The sequence below is a fragment of the Grammomys surdaster genome, unplaced genomic scaffold, assembly GCF_004785775.1.
Source record: "Grammomys surdaster isolate TR1022 unplaced genomic scaffold, NIH_TR_1.0 170, whole genome shotgun sequence".
Lineage (NCBI taxonomy): Eukaryota > Metazoa > Chordata > Mammalia > Rodentia > Muridae > Grammomys > Grammomys surdaster.
In genome coordinates, this window is record NW_021604618.1 from 23,699,243 (window position 1) to 23,715,596 (window position 16,354).

General features: G+C 44.7%; 1 protein-coding gene across 7 annotated transcripts in view; it reads right to left on the reverse strand.

Annotated features, from left to right (window-relative positions):
* Positions 1–16,354, reverse strand: part of Ppip5k1 (diphosphoinositol pentakisphosphate kinase 1) — a 41,720-nt gene that overhangs the window by 24,147 nt on the left and 1,219 nt on the right. For all 7 annotated transcript variants that reach the window (XM_028766873.1, XM_028766872.1, XM_028766871.1 and 4 more), the window contains exons 2-21: positions 13,244–13,343; positions 12,805–12,979; positions 12,274–12,469; positions 11,773–11,863; positions 11,487–11,572; positions 11,010–11,164; positions 10,778–10,879; positions 9,631–9,792; positions 9,416–9,537; positions 5,478–5,579; positions 5,134–5,220; positions 4,956–5,031; positions 4,747–4,856; positions 4,551–4,633; positions 3,854–3,985; positions 3,584–3,705; positions 3,151–3,333; positions 733–874; positions 369–592; positions 1–128 (exon numbers count right to left, since the gene is read on the reverse strand). In XM_028766873.1, the coding sequence (XP_028622706.1) occupies positions 1–128; positions 369–592; positions 733–874; positions 3,151–3,333; positions 3,584–3,705; positions 3,854–3,985; positions 4,551–4,633; positions 4,747–4,856; positions 4,956–5,031; positions 5,134–5,220; positions 5,478–5,579; positions 9,416–9,537; positions 9,631–9,792; positions 10,778–10,879; positions 11,010–11,164; positions 11,487–11,572; positions 11,773–11,863; positions 12,274–12,469; positions 12,805–12,951 (2,450 nt within the window). In that variant the 5' untranslated portion in view covers positions 12,952–12,979; positions 13,244–13,343. The remainder of the gene's footprint in view (positions 129–368; positions 593–732; positions 875–3,150; positions 3,334–3,583; positions 3,706–3,853; positions 3,986–4,550; positions 4,634–4,746; positions 4,857–4,955; positions 5,032–5,133; positions 5,221–5,477; positions 5,580–9,415; positions 9,538–9,630; positions 9,793–10,777; positions 10,880–11,009; positions 11,165–11,486; positions 11,573–11,772; positions 11,864–12,273; positions 12,470–12,804; positions 12,980–13,243; positions 13,344–16,354) is intronic.

The window sequence follows — 16,354 nt, forward strand, 5'->3', positions numbered from 1 at the left end:
AGGGGATGCAGCTTGTTGACAGACTCGTCCTCGTGAGTTCTCTGCAGGTCAAGTAGGATTTTCCGCAGCAGTGGAAGACAGAAGCCCACAGCAATTTCCACTTTCTCCTCTTTACTGATCCCATATTCCTAAGGGTCAGGGACGGGGATGAGAAGCTCCATGCCATCTGCTGCCCTCAGGTCTGCAGTACCTCTCCTGTCTGTCCCATAACCTCTAGAAGATCCTCAGTCAGTCTTCATGTTCTCCCAGAGTCAGGCTAGCCCTGGGAACTCTTAGGTACTCGGCTACTTCTCCAAGCTTCCTTTCTAGTTTTTCTTTCCTTCCCTCTCGTTATTCCCACCGCACTCAATCCCTTATACGAGACACACCTGGGGGATGACCACATCGGCCAGAGCTTTTGAAAGACGTAGCAACTCAGCTGTGCCTTGAAGTCCCAGACTCCCATTGTGTTGTACATCATACTTGACACAGTCATAGATATCAGGGATCTTACTGATGTCATAGCGGCCGCTCTTTTGTCGAAAGTCACGCTCTAGCTTGCTCCAGCGCTGTAGCATTAGCTCTAGGGTCTCGCTGTGGTAGAGCTGCAGGTCTGAGAAGAAGGTACACAGTAAATAAGAGCCGGAGTTGCCTTCCAACAAAAGACTTCCAACAACCAGAGAGATCGGGAGTGCGTGAGAAATGTGTCCATGCCTGAGACTTTAGGGGGTAGTCAGTAGTATTCATACCAACCTACAGAGCTGGGGTCTTGCATCCGCTCCCGAATCTGGTGGGTAAGGTTTTCAATCAGGGCAAATACCTGATCACAGACTTTCACAGGATTCTGGATGACAGACATGGAGTTGAGCAGAGAAGTGCTTCCAGTGGGAGCCAGCTGTGAGAAACACAGTTAAGGAAAGAACAGGCTCAGTGGCAATTCCCCAGACTCGGGCTTACTATAAAGAAACTGGCTGCAATGCAGATCTGCCTACTGGCTCACTTCAGTGTGCTCTTATGTTCCCAGGCACCCTAGCAGCTCCATGCCTTCTGATGAAGAGACTGCTCAGACAATTGATCATCTATGAGAGGTCCATCTTTAAAGTTTCTGAGTCCAGAGAAATTAAAGCAGACTTCTACTTCACTTGGAGAACATAGCATATGCTTAGGAAGTGCTGGGAAATGAAGGGGGCTCTGGATTCCTTACCACCTCTGCAGAACGTTCTGATGAGAAGCAGAGAAGGCTGTCTTGCTGTGACTTATAGCACAGTTGCTGCTGCTAACCTGGTTCCAGCTCCAGGGTTTTGGGATTTTTTTGTTTGTTTGTTTTGTTTTTTGAGACAAGATCTCACTATGTAGGCTTGGCTGGCATGGAACTTACTATGTTGAAGGCTGGCCTCAAAGTCATAGAGATCTACTCTACCTCTGCCTCCCAAGAACTGGGATGAAAGGTATCTGCAATTTCCAACTCAAGCTTTTAAGATAGTTACCATCAACACTTAATGTTTTTGTAAAGGACCAGAGTCTGGTTCCCAGCACCCATGTTGGGTAGTTCACAACTACTTATAACTTCAATTCCAGAGGATCTAACACCCTCTTCTGGACTCAAGGCACCTAGACTCAAGTGCACAAGCCCACAAACACATGTACATATACACTTAATAATAGAAATAAAATATTAGCCGGGCGGTGGTGGCGCACACCTTTAATCCCAGCACTTGGGAGGCAGAGACAGGTGGATTTCTGAGTTCGAAGCCAGCCTGGTCTACAGAGTGAGTTCCAGGACAGCCAGAACTACACAAAGAAACCCTGTCTCCAAAAACCAAAATAAATAAATAAACAAACAAACAAATAAATAAATAAAATATTAAAATAAGGGTTGGAGAGATTGTTCAGTGGTTAAGGGCACTGTCTGCTCTTCCAGAGGTTCTGAGTTCAAATCCCAGCGACCCCATGGTGGGTTACAACCATCTGTATTGGGATCTGATGCCCTCTTCTCTCTTGCAGGCATACATGCAGATAGAGCACTCATACACATAAAATAAATAAATAAATCCTTTAAAAATATTAAAAGAGGGGCTGGTGAGATGGCTCAGTGGTTAAGAGCACTGACTGCTCTTCCAGAGGTCATGAGTTCAAATCCCAGCAACCACATGGTGGCTCACAACCATCTGCAATGAGATCTGATGCCCTCTTGTGGGGTGTCTGAAGACAGCTACAGTGTACTTATAATAAATAAATAAATAAATAAAGTTTTAAAAAAAAAAATATTAAAAGAGAATAGAAATGGAGGAGAAAGAAGACTGTATATGGAATAATGAGTTCTAGCTAAGGCCACACAAGGTTTCATTCTTAGTAGTGAAAGGAAGCATAGAGAAAGGGAGAGCTGTCCTGGATTTTCTATTTGAGAGTCTAACACTATCTGGAGGAGGAGGAAAGAAAGAAAAGCTGCTTTGGGCAAACCTAAGTTTCATGTTAGAAAACTGAGATAGACATATCAAATGGAAAAAAAAAAACCTTTGAAGGGGACAGATCCTGTCATGGCAGAGAGAATATGAAGAAGAGAGCCAGCCATCTCAGAGAGCAGTCAAACCTCCAGACTATTCTAGCCCCAGTCAACACTGGACCACAACTTTAGGAATTTGAGCCCAAGACTGTGAGACAATGAACTGGTTGTTTTAGGTCATAATCCCAGAGGAAGTTCTTAAATCAATCACTGAATCATTCCTCCAATCCCAAGATCCAATCCAAGGTCAGCTGTTTCAGAACTAAGTTTTTTGTCTTTTTTTTTTAGATTACAAGATTTAAAACAGTGTATAAGCCACATGGCATATGATACCTCTAGCAGGGCCGAGGGCATACTCAAACACATTAATATTTATGTAACAAAATGTATGATGTTTACACTGATAAATAAGGATCTGAAATAGTCTTGTGATAGGCCTAGCTGCCAAATGAACTTGGATGTCAAACTCATAAAATACTTTTCATTTTTGAACTTGCAGATAATGAAAACTGTGGACGTGAATTTACCCCCAAAGGGTTGTTGTAAGGATTAAACAAAACACTAGAGATAAATACCCTAAAACAGTGGCATATACTAGGTACTATTATTTAGAATTTTAGGAATTAGGTTGCAATGTAGTTGGGGCATGGAGAGGAGGAGAGTGTGACCTGGTCATAGTCCTCGGGGCCAAAGGGTGCATCCTGTTGCAAAATGTGGTGCAGCCGCGCCTTCACACGGTGCTGGCAGCTGCTCAGGGAGTCGCTGTCACTGTCCAGCAGGCCATTCATGTTGGCACTCTTCACCATTTGTACCAAAATGGGTGTAAGCTCCCCTTCTAGAGCTAAGAGGCCCTAGAAGGGAAGCACAGGTCTATTAGCTTCTCTTCCCACTGACGTCCCAGACTAGAGAGCCGCAGACACGGAGTGGAGAGCTGGCCTGATCCGATGCCCACCATTCTCAGTAGGACATAGCAGGGGGTGGTGGAGATGAAAACAAACCTCTCTGAACTAGTGTACCAGCACTTTACATTTTCCATCTAGTCTCCCGACTCTGTTTCTCTACTTACAGACAACAGGGCTGTGGAAGAACTGTAGAGTTTACCTTTGCAAATGCAGCAGCAGTCATCTGGACACGACCCTCATCAGATGCATAGATCTTGAGGTCATGACGGAAAGTGCTATGGAGACGAAGCAGCCCACAGCCGGGGAAGCCAGCATAGTCACCTGGAGCACAGAGGGACTTCATGTATAGACTGTTACAAATATCAACTTCTCCTTTAGTATCCTCATGGCATCTACTCCCTCAGTTGCCTCCCCTGCATCTCACTCTATCTTATCCCAGCCTTGCTGGGTTTCACTCTCCAAGACTTACCCTGGCCTCCAGGATACATGCAACGGAAAGCTCGCCCCAGCTCCTCAGCCTGAACACGGCCATCAGGTGTCAGTTCTCCACCCCACTTCAGCACCAGCAAGAGAGATGGTGCCAGTGGCTCTCTCTGCAGATCTGAGGGAAGGAGGCCCAGTGAGTAAGCCTTCTCTGAGGATAATGGTGGGGACACGCAAACATTCCAGCTCCTGACAAGAACATTGGTAGATGCAGAGACCATCCACAGGTCAAGAATAAGAGATCTAAAAACCAGGTATGGGGACAAATGCCTGTAATCCTAGCTCTTACAAGACTAAGGCAGGAGGATTGCTGGGAATTTGAGGTCAGTCTGGGTTACATAGCAAGATTCTATCCAAAAAAAAAAAAAAAAAAGAAAGAAAAAAAAAAGCCGTGAGACAGCTCAGATATACAGGCATTTGCCACCAAGCGTAACCACCCAAGTTCCATCTCCAGGACCTACATGGTATAAAGAAAGAACTGGCCCTCCTCACATCCACACTGCTCAGTGGCATCTGTGTCCCATCCCACCCCTGAATAAACAAATGTAATTTAAAAACATGTAAAGAAGAAAAGGAGGACGAGTGGGGAGAAAAGGAGAGGAAGAAGAAAAGGAGGGAGGGGAGAAGGGAGGGAGGAGGAGGAAGAGAGCTTAATGGTGATGCAAACGGAAAGGAGTCCTCACCTTGCCCTTCGTTCGATGCTTTCACTCCATGGGGGTAGTAGGTCAACTGCACCTTCCGATTAATACCCGAGAAGTGGCCGTACCTGTGGGGGCAGCGCAGGTTACTTTTTGCCCGGTACCTTGGTTCGTGTTAGCAGGTCGCTGCTGCCACATCCCCCCTCTGCTGCCACATGCCCCCTCTGCTGTCCCCTCTCACATCTCCAGCACGGACTTCAGCTGCTCCAGCTTCTCAGTCTTCTCCTCAATCTCAGCCTCTGGTTCCTTCTCCAGCTCAGCCAACAGCAGCCTCGTAATGTCCAGCACCTCCTAGAGGAGACCACAGGGGTCTTGTAAGGTCATCCCTCATCAATCCTACGCCTTCTCTTTCTCCTTAGACTAGGGCTCCTGACCAGACCTCTGCCTCACCTGGAGCTGCTCCGGCCGCTTAAGTTTTAATTTTCCCGTCTTATATCCACCATGTTTTTCAAATAGAGCAAAAAACCTGAAGAAGTAAAAAGTAAGAAAAACAAGCTCTACTGGGAAGTGTGCTCCACCCATTCCCCTCACAAAGAACTCTCCATCTGAACTGGAACGTCCTTCCTACCTCGGGTGCGTCACCTCCATCTTCATCTTCTGCTTTGGGGTTCGATCTCCGTGACGGATGATTGCAATGACACAACGGAGTTCCATCCTAAGATGAGGAGTGTCCTCAGAGCCACTCTCCCGCCTCACACCCCACCCTACCTCCTAGCATCACCTTCTACCCGGGACGTCAGAGAGCAGAGGAACAGGGGTCTGAGGCGAGACACAGTGGTGGAGTTAAAGGACCTTAACCAAAGGTACAGGCTCTACTGCTTAGACAGTCAAGAACTGGTAGGAAAGAACTGGTCTGGCTTAAAGGAATCCCAAACTTTATGCAGGTCACTACCTATTTTAACTTTTGCTTACATAGTGCCAGATGTGGTAGGGACGATGGGAATGTCCTCAGCTTCTGTGGGGATGGACCACGGTATCTGGAACTGTGGGGCAAGCTCTCGCATGATAGTGTTCCTAGAAGGAGAAAAATAACAAGGGTCAATGATGATGAATCAACAGCTGTATGGCAAATCAACAGCTGTATGGCAAAAGCTCTCTCTCTCGCTCTCTCTCTCTCTCTCACACACACACACACACACACACACAAAATCATGCAGCAAAAAAGCATTAACATAAACCCTAAAACATCCAAATACCCCATTTAAGGCAAAAATAAATGCAGGGCAATGGCAAGCAAGTGACTTCAGTAATAGGAATTTCAGTAATAGGCAGGAACTTCAGTAATAGGCAGGAATTTCAACTTCATTCTTTTTCTTTTCTTTATTTTTGTTTTCAAACAGGATCTCATGTAGCTCAGGCTGACCTCTACCTCACTAGGCTAGCCTTGAACTCTTCAGTCTCCTAATTCTACCTCCTACACTCCGAGTGCTGGGATTATAGACATGCACAACCAGATCCAACTCACATATTCTTTACCTTTCTTTCTTTTTAAGTTTTTTTTTTTTTTTTTTTTTTACTTTATGAGCGTTTAGCCTCTGCCAGTGCCTAGTACCCACAGAGCTCTAAAGAAGGCATCTGATCCCCTAGAACTGGAATTGTGGATGGTTGTGAGCCACCATTTGGGTTCTGGACCCTAAGCCAGGTCCCCTGCAAGAGAGCAACAGTGCTCCTGGCTGCTGCGTCTTCTCTCTACCCTTCTTTTGTTTTTCTAATACATGTGTGGAAAAATTTTTTTAAAAAATTGAAACAAAGTCTCACTATATACCCATGGCTGGGCTGGAACTTACTATGTAGAACAGGTTGGTTTTGAACTCCAAGAGATCTGCCTGCCTCTGCCTCCCTAGAGTTGGGATTATAGGTGTGTGCTACCATATCCAGCTTGAAAATTTTTAATTAATAATTAATTAAATTTGTGCATGTGTGTGTATGTGATGTATATGTGCGGGCATGGATGCATGTCGGGGGGCATGGGTGTGTGTGTATGTGTGGGCATGGTTGTGTGTATATGTGTGATGTGTGTGTATGTGTGTGTATATGTGCGGGCATGAGTGTGTGTGTGTATGTGTGGGCATGGTTGTGTGTATATGTGTGATGTGTGTGTATGTGTGGGCATGGGTGTATATGTATGTGTGATGTGTATGTGTGGGCATGGTTGTGTGTATATGTGTGTATGTGTGATGTGTATGTGTGGGCATGAGTGTGTGTGTATGTGTGATGTGTATGTGTGTGTATGTGTGGGCATGGGTGTGTATGTATGTGTGATGTGTATGTGTGGGCGTGTGTGGCAGGGGACACATGTGCATGGACACGGGATGGTCAGAGGACAACATTCAGTGTCAGTTCTCTCCTTCAGCTTTTACATGGCTCCAGAGTTTGCGTTACCTGGTCCACATCTCCACTCCTCATATATTCTTTTTCAGACAGTCTCACTAAGTAGCCCTGGCCAGGCTGGAAGTCACAGAGATCTACCTCTGCTGCCATTAAAAGCAGGGGCCATCACACCCAACCTTCATACATTATTTTTAAGGACTTATTTATTTTATGTATGTGAGTACACTGTTGCTCTCTTCAGACACTCTAGAAGAAGGCATTGGACTTCTACTGCAGATGGTTGAGAGCCACCATGTGGTTGCTGGGAACTGGACTCAGGACCTCTGGAAGAGCAGTCAGTGCTCTTAACCCCTGAGCCATCTCTCCAGCTTCCTCACATACTCTTAATAGCATACTGTTTTCACATGTAGCCCAGGGTAGCCACAAACTCACTATGTAGCAGTTGACCTTAAACTTTTATGTTGCATGTGTATGTGTGTAGGTGAGTGGGTGGGGGTTATATATATCTATGTGTACAAGTGTATACACCAGTTCATATGTGCTGGTAGAGACCAGAGGTCGAAGTCAGGTATCTTCTTTGATCCCTCTCTATCATATGCTTTAAAACACGTTCTCTCAGGGTTGGGGATTTAGCTCAGTGATAGAGCGCTTGCCTAGCAAGAGCAAGGCCCTGGGTTCAATCCTCAACTCTAGAAAACAAACAAACAAACAAACAAACAAACAAACAGGTTCTCTCATTGGTTGATCTGGAGCTCACCAATTGTCTAGGCTGGCGGGCCGGTGAGCCCTTTGGATCATCTGCTCTTCGTCTCCTTGTGCTGGAATTACAGGCTACACCCAACTTTTTACTTCAATGCTGGAGGTCTATACTTGGGACTTGACACTTACACAGCAAGCACTTTACTGACTGAGCCACATTCTCAACCTTGAACTTCAATTTCTAATTCCTCTCCTACCCCCACACCGCCTCCACCTTTCAAATCCTGGGACTCAAGTATGTACTACCACTGCTCTTGTGAGGGGCTGGGGATTGAATCCAGGACTTCAAGCAAGTGTTCTACTGAGCTACATCTTCCGCTTTTCTCAGACAGGGTCTTGCTATGTAGCATAGGTCTGCCTCAGACTTGAAGTTCTCCTGTCTCAGTCTCCTGAATGCTGGAATTATATGTGTGCACCACCACAGCCTATTCTTGTTTTGTTTTAAAACAGGGTTTCGAGGCCAGCCTGGTCTACAGAGTGAGTTCCAGGACAGCCAGGGCTACACAGAGAAACCCTGTATCGAAAAACAAAACAAAACAAAACAAAACAAAACAAAACAAAACAAAAACCAAAAACAGGGTCTCACTCTGTAGCCTAAGCTAGCTTTAAATTTGTGGTGGCCATCCTACCTCAGCCTTAGCTTCACAAGTGCTGGCTACAGGTGTGCACTATCATACCTAACTCTTCTGCTTGTTTTGTCCTAGGTTGGTTGTTTATTGTTGTTTTGGTTTTTTTTTTTGAGACAGGGTCTTTCTATATAGCCTAGCTGTCCTGGAACTCACTATACAGACCAGGCTGGCCTGGAGTTCACAGAGATCCACCTGCCTCTGCCTCCAGAGTGCTGGGATTAAAGGCATGTGCCACTACACCCAGCCTAACTAACTCTTAATAGGGTGGGTTTTTTTCATTAATTATTGTGTACATAAGTATGCATGATATGAATGTGGGTACATCTGTTATGGCACGTGTGGAGGTCAGAAGACACATTTGTGGAGCTGGTTCTTTCCTTCCATCTTTACACAGGTTCCAGGGGTCAATTCACACAGCTAGATCTGTTTAGCACTGTATCCTCTGAGCCATCTTGCTAGCCCTTAACTGAATTTTTTTCCTCCTTTCCTTCCTTTCTTTTTTAATGTAGGTCTGGAATTCATGATGTAGGCCAGGCCGACCTGGAATTCAGAGATCCTCTGGCCTCAGCTCCCGAGAGCTGGGATTATAGGTGTGCGCCATCACACCTAGCCTAATAGTGTATTTCTTAAGCTAGCCAGTGCTTGGTTAAAACTACCATATCTATGGAAGTTCACTATAGTTATCATTTCTTATTTTTTGAATGGTTTAGGTATTGCAGACTACTCCAAAAGCAAAGTCATAGTATTATTATATTCAGTAAACTAAATATAGTTATTTACACATGGGAAAGAAAAGGCAATCTGCTCTAGCCAACACTGTTGACAGTGTCAGCTCTGAGGAATGCAGTGCTCAGGGAGCAAAGGGCTGAGACATCCTGTCTCCTTTTTCTTTTTTGACTTTTGGATCATTTTTAAAATATTTAAAATAAAGCAAAAAGCTTTATGTATTTATCTATATACACAATCTCAATAGATCCCAGGACAGCTTCAGACCTGCCATATAGCTGAGGGTGACCCTGAACTTCTGATCCTCCTGCTTCCACTTCCCAAATGCTGGGACAACCAGCACAGTTCACACAGAGAAAGCTCCTGAATCCTGCACCCCATGCTCTAGACCACTATGTCTCTTACCCCAGAATCTTGGCACAGTCATCATAGTACTTCATTGAGTTCTTGACAAAGCTAAAGCCATTGACATCACACACAAAAGAGTGACCATTGGCACGAAGAAGGTCAAATCCACAAACTGTTTGCTGCAAAAGCAAAAAGGCAAGAAGACTCAGAGGTGGCTCTCAGATCCTGCTTGTTTCTTCTTTCATCCCACAGCCCTATAAGCCCAACCTTACCTTGAAAGCTACACAGACCTTCCTGGCCACCAGCTTTTCCATGGCAGTCAACATGACTGGATATCGAACCTCTTTCCCCTCACTGTCTCGTTCAACCTTCCCATCCAAAGCTGGAGACTTTCTAGCTTCGGCATGGGCATAATCTGGCCCCACTGTGTACACCTGCAGGTACATAGCACCACTGAGTATGCCCACAGCTCACCCTGTATGTGAGAAGACAGTATGAGCACTAGGTCTATAGACTAGTCCAGAATCAAAAACAAAACTCTGCACAGCCAAGAGTGGTGGCACTTGCCTGTAATTCTAGCTCAGGAGGCAGAGGCAGGAGGATCTTTGTGGGTTCACTGTCAACCTGCTCTACACAGCAAGATCTAGGTCAGCCAGAACTACATAGTGAGACCCTGTTTTAAAAACAAACCAAACAGAGGCAGGTGGATTTCTGAGTTCAAGGCCAGCCTGGTCTACAGAGTGAGCTCCAGGCCAGCCAGGACTACACAGAGAAACCCTGTCTCAAAAACAAACCAAAAAACAAAAAACAAAAAACAACCCAAAAAACAAACAAAAAAAATCCCTCCAAACATTAAGAATACAAAGAACGGGGTCAGTGGGATGACTCAGCAGTTAAAGACATGTGCTGACAAGCCTGATGACAGGAGTTTGATCACCAGGGTTCATACAGATGAAGGAGAGAAGTGAGTCCCCCAAGTTCCCCTCTGACTCCACATGCTTGCTATGGTGCATGGGTGCACGCACGTGCTCGCCCACACGCACATGCACGCATGCGCACACACACACATACTCATAACAAATAATAAGTGTAATAAGACATTTTTTTTTAAAGTAATACAGAGACTGATTTTTTTTTGGTACTGAGCCTTATTTCTCCTTAGGACTCTGGCTGTATTGTCTAGTCTTAATTAACTAATAATTTACCAATTTTATATGATTTACCGTGGCACCTTGCTCTCCATCTGAAAGTGAAAATGAGAACATCTATATCTCGCTTGTTATCCTCACTTGAGTACGAAAGCCAACTGAAATCCTGTTTTATCCTCAAAGATTCCATTCACACATGCTTCCCACCCTGCCTCACCCCGACTCCCACCCTGACATTTATGACTGCTTAAATCTCTGCATCCACCATAACCTTAACGTCTGTGCCATCTGTTGGCATGAATTCCTCATAGATGTACGATCCTGTCTTCCGGACACTGCTCTCAGGAGAGTACACGCTGCTCCGGCTGCCAATCTTTAGGAGGAAAAGGAAGGGGAACAATATTGCCTCAACCTCCAGGCTTTATCTACAAATCCCTTCTCCTAACAACCACCTTCGCTTCTTCGACTCTCTGACTCCCCAGACACTCAAATGTCTCCCCCACCTTACGGAAGAGGCGCTGGCTTCCTCCTCCAGCAGAGCTTGGGTAGTAGATGTAAACATTGTGGTCCTCTGCACTCACTGGCTTCTCCACAAAGGGCTTGGGAAAGACAGCTCCATTAACCTCCACCTGGTCTTCACCTTCTATCAGGTTGCACTCTGAAAGATGGGTGTGTGATCATTCACGAGGCCTAAGGTTGTAGAGTATTTCCAACTCCTATTTCCCTGGGGGTTTAATCTATATGACCTTTACATTTTTATGATCATGTCCTATAACAGATATGCCAATGCTTATATGTGGTATTTAGATATAATATCTATATAAAAGTTCAAAGGCTCTGTCTAAAGACACATGACTCTACTTATAATCCAACAGTCAAAGGCCCACACAGATATATATACAGGAGATGTTTAAAGGACAAATACTGGGCTAAATCATGAATATCAAGCAGGGAATTATCAGACACAGCAAGGTACTCACCCTCAGGACAGGCGGGGTCACGGTTGAGCACAGCATATCGTGGCAGATCAATACCCTCCTCCTGTAGGATCCGGTACACTTCCCTCCTGTCATCCCCAAATAAATTAGCCAGGTAGGAAAAGTGGGGCTGACTAAGTGGAGAGGCTAGGGATTTTATTTGCATAGGAAACCAGAACTCAATAGGATATGATACAAAAAATGAAACCTATTTATCTGACTCCGCTCATCCCAGAGCAGGCTCCCTAAAATCAGGTTACCCACCCCTCTGGTCCATGAGAAGGTTTACCTGTCTTGGATGTAATATTGCATGGCCAGGTCATTGATAAGGAAGGGGTTTCGAAGCTTGGAGTAAGCAACAGCTTTGTCAAGAGGAAAGCCTATGATGAAGGAGAAAAATGGAGACACCAAAGAAACTGAGAGGCGATGCCAGGAGTGGCAGGAGAGACTGACCTATTAGAGCCAGCCGCTGCCTCTGAGCTCCTCCACACACCCCGCCCAGCACTTATTGACCCAGCTCCTCAAGTCCAAGACATTCATCAGGAAAAATGAATCCAATTACATGGAGGATCCTCCCAGAGACCCAATTCTATCCAAGGCCTAAGTGTCCTAGAGTCGTGAGTCCTGTGAGGCTGGAGTATGGGCTTTAAGCCACACGCAGCAAACCCTGAAACAGAGGAGGCAAACTCCTCTTCACTGCTCTCTTGTGGGTTGAGAGGCCGGCAGCCTCTTACTCAGGGTATAACAAGGGTTCCATGCCCATCGCCACTCATCCTTCCCAGACCCTAACCTTTGGAGTGGAAAGAGATGAGGCAGTGGCAGGAAGGCCAGTTCTCCACAGGTTCATTTAGGATCACGTCTTCTCCCAGGATGACAACGGTCAGGTAGTCAAATCTGCAGAGTCGCTCTAGGATTTGGGTCATTGGCTTGGACTTAGATTTCTTGGTCATGGCACAGATGCCAACAATAATTTGAGGTTCTGGGGGCTATAGAAAAGAAGTGCTATCAGTAACTCCAGATTCCCACCTATGTCACCTCCAACACTGTCACACATCTTTCGAGGGCAGTTTCTTGTCAGGACTTTGGACCTAAGGGATAAAGGATGGCTACCACAGAAGAAACACTGTAGGAAAAGTACTTCTTCAAAAGAAGAAGCATAAAATAAAAGGAGGAGGGGCATTTGAAAAGGAGGAGGGGTTTCAGAGCAGCAACCCACCAATCTCTACTGCCCCGCCCCAAGACAGGATAAAGCCTGTTTATAAGAGGAAGTCTTGTAAACAGGGGCCCCAACACCAAGCTATGTCCCTTTGCCTAGACTTACCACCTCATCCTCCTCATCCTCAAGGAGTTCACTGTCACTCTCTTCTGTCCTCATGCCTATTCCACAGGTGCCCAACCCCTCATCTCCAGCTCCAAGGAAGAAGTGGGCCGTAGTGTTCTTGTCCTCATTGGCCGTCAAGGACCACATCCCCGCTGGAACACCCACTCATCCCGCTCTGAAGAAGAGGGTCCTCTATCAGTGTAGAACCCAAGCACCCTTACAGTGGGCAGGGAGAGGGCACAGAGGGCTACACACTGAGAGGGAACTACAAGGGTACAAGAGGGAACAGAAACAAAGCTACAGAAAGGACCAACAAGAAAGGAAACTATGTGACTTGACAGGACTAAAGAGGAGTAAGAGGGAAGCCAGGACTTCTTTCCTCCCTGTTTACCCCGCCCTGGCCATGAACTGGTAAGAGGATCAGGAGTCTAAGCCTTACAGTGCTGGCATGTCACTGATTCTGCCGCAGAAAACAATGTTAACTCCAGGCAGCAAGGGGAAGAGGCAGTTAGTTCTCCAAGGAAGGCTACTGTTGATTCCTACCAAGAGAAGGTTAGACTGACATTTATTTCCAACCTGGGATTCAGTCCACAATATTCCCAGCTCTCTCCACCCCCACAGCACTGCTAGAACCAAGGGTTCAACTCAAGAGCAGAGGAAAGCAACATCTCAGAAGCTTTTGCCTTTAAACTCCATCTTCATTATTACCTGGAATTAATTTGACAAACATTTATTGAGGACACCCTCCATGCTAAGCATTGTATCAGAATGTTAATATCTGTGCATCCCTTTCTGCGTCACCTCCAACCTTAAAAGACAGATATCCAAACTCAGAGAATCAGTTCAAGGAAAGAAGTCTGGTGCTGGTTGAGGGGTTGAGATAAACATCCACACAGCAGTTTTCAATCCATTCTCGAAATTAAAATCTCAATGGTCCAATCACTATCCTCTAGGACTACAAACCCAAGGCTGGTCTAGGACAAGGCCCTCCATAGCAGCAGCTACATTAGAAAAAAGTCCTATCTAAGGTCATATTGGTAATACTGTCTTATGAATTTGGATCAGGAAAAGCAGACAGTCCCACTTCTACACGCATATACCTAGAGTTTTAATGGAAACTCTAGTGACTTTGCTGTACCAGAAAGACATCTGTCAGGAAACATTTCTGGTTATTAGACAGGAAAGGTACTATACTGGTATCTCATGAACAGACGACAGGAATGCCACAAGAATTCTAAAATGTATATTCTATCTCAGGATCTATCCAGTCCAAACTGTTAGCATCACTAAGGTGGATAGACTGCTGTGGGAAGACTCTCCTACACAAGTGGACGCATACAAGGACATTCTTCTCGTTTCTATGTCAAACTAAAACACACACACACACACACACACACACACACACACACACAGATGCCGTAAGAAAAAGAATGGAAAAATATGATGCAGAATATAGAAAAAAACTAATAGTAAATTTTAAAAATAAAGGAGGGCCAGCAAGATGGATCAGTAGATGGAGGCATTTGCTGCCAAGCCTATGATCTGAATTTGGATTTTAGGACCTACACAGTGGAGAGGACTGATTCCCACAAGTTGTCTTCTGACCTCCACAGTGTGCTGTGGGTTCACACACAGATGTAACAAACATAAGTCAGATGCAACAGTCCCCAACTTCACATTGCCAAGGATGTAACACAATTCATTTGCATAAACACCATGTGCTATTTATGACTGCAAAGGCAATTAGTACAAGTTTGTTGGTGGTTTTTGTTGTTGTTTTTAAGCAACTGTTTTACATGTACAGGTGTTCTACCTGTAGGTGTTTATGTACACATTTGAGAAGTCCCATGTAGGCAGAAGAAAGCACCATGTGCTGAGAACAGAACCCAGGTCCTTTGAAAGAACAAATAGTGCTCTTAATCAGTAAGCCATTTTTCCAGGCCCCCGTTAGCAGCAGTTTAAAAGTAGACTAAATTTGAGCATGATAACATATACCTTTAGTCTCTGAACTTGGGAGGCAAAAGCAGGGAGATCTCTGTGAGTTCAGGGCTATCCTGGTCTACATTATAAGTTCCAGGCCAGACAAGACTACACAGTGAGACCTGTCTGAAAAACAAAACAAAATAGAGACTAGAGAGATGGCTCAGAGTACTGACTGCTCTTCCAGAGGTTCAGAGTTCAATTCTTAGGAACCACATGGTGGCTCACAACCATCTGTAATGGGATTAAATGCCTTCTTCTGGTATCTAAAGATAGTGACAGAGTACTCACATAAAATAAATATCTAATTTTTTAATTGGACTGAAAAGACACCTAATTTGTAACAGTGGTTACCTTTGAAGAAAAGAGAATGACAGTAAGAATTTCTAGTGACACCTATACAGCTTGGTCTAGAATAAATGTCTATTTTCGAAGCTCAAAAAAGATCTGAAGCAAATACACACAAGGCTAATATTTACTAGTAGTGGATTGTAAAAGTATGAGCAACAATTATTATTTTCCAAAAATAAAAGGAGTCACTCCACAGACATTCTCCACGTTCAACAGCAGTTCTCAAAAAAAAGACAACTCTAACAAAGCCAGGAACACGAGTAAATTAACTTACTACAGAGTTATAAAGTCTTCAATAATTTCTCTCCCTGTTTTAATGTAAAATTCTTCCATGACCATGGTTGCAGCTTTGATCAGAAAATTATAGAATGACCTTTATATAGATCTCAGTCTTCTCTGTCTTCATCATCTGATGCCTATTGCTCAACCACCACAAGACCAGAACATTCTTCTACACAGCCTCTCCAGTTATGCACTGCAGTCTGTACACACATAATCCTCCTGACGGACCATTTCTTTAAATTCCCTTTCAGTGACCTAACCATGGCATTCCCAAAGATATCTCACAACTTCCCCACTTAGAATTTCACCACACTCTTTGTACCTTTTCTAAAACAGGAGTCTAAGATTCCTCACCACGATGCCCTCTAAGTCTTCCCTGTTCTTTTTCTGTTGTTTTGTTTTTGGTTTTAAACAATATCCAGCCATATTCTTGGAATTCTATAACAACTCTGTAATGGGAAATAACAGGATGGAGAAGTCTGTTCTCAAGCACAGACTGAAGAAAGATGAAGGTCCAAATTCCAAGTTAACAAAGCAAAAATAGAAGCCTGACAGGAATAGCTATGACAAGGCCAGGGTTTACATGGATGTACTTCTGGAAGACACTGGGGTTTTAATGTGATGTTCCCAAAACCACTTTCCTGTTTTCTGTGTTCTTTCCCCTTTATGTTCTCCCCAAACTTGTTGCATAAGAATTCTACACTGGGCTAAAGAGCAGTCTTACTATGGAAGGAAAGGCGGGAAGGGCGGGGGAGGGGGGAACAGACAAGGAGGCAATCTAGGGAACACACACACTACATCAGACCTAGAGAAGGGTATCCAGCGAAGTGAACTGTAACTTAGCTCTTAGAACTGAGAGAGCTTACACAGTTCTCTATATTTTTCTGGATCACCTTGCATTTGGGAAAGGCTCCAACAATAGTAAATACAAACTATC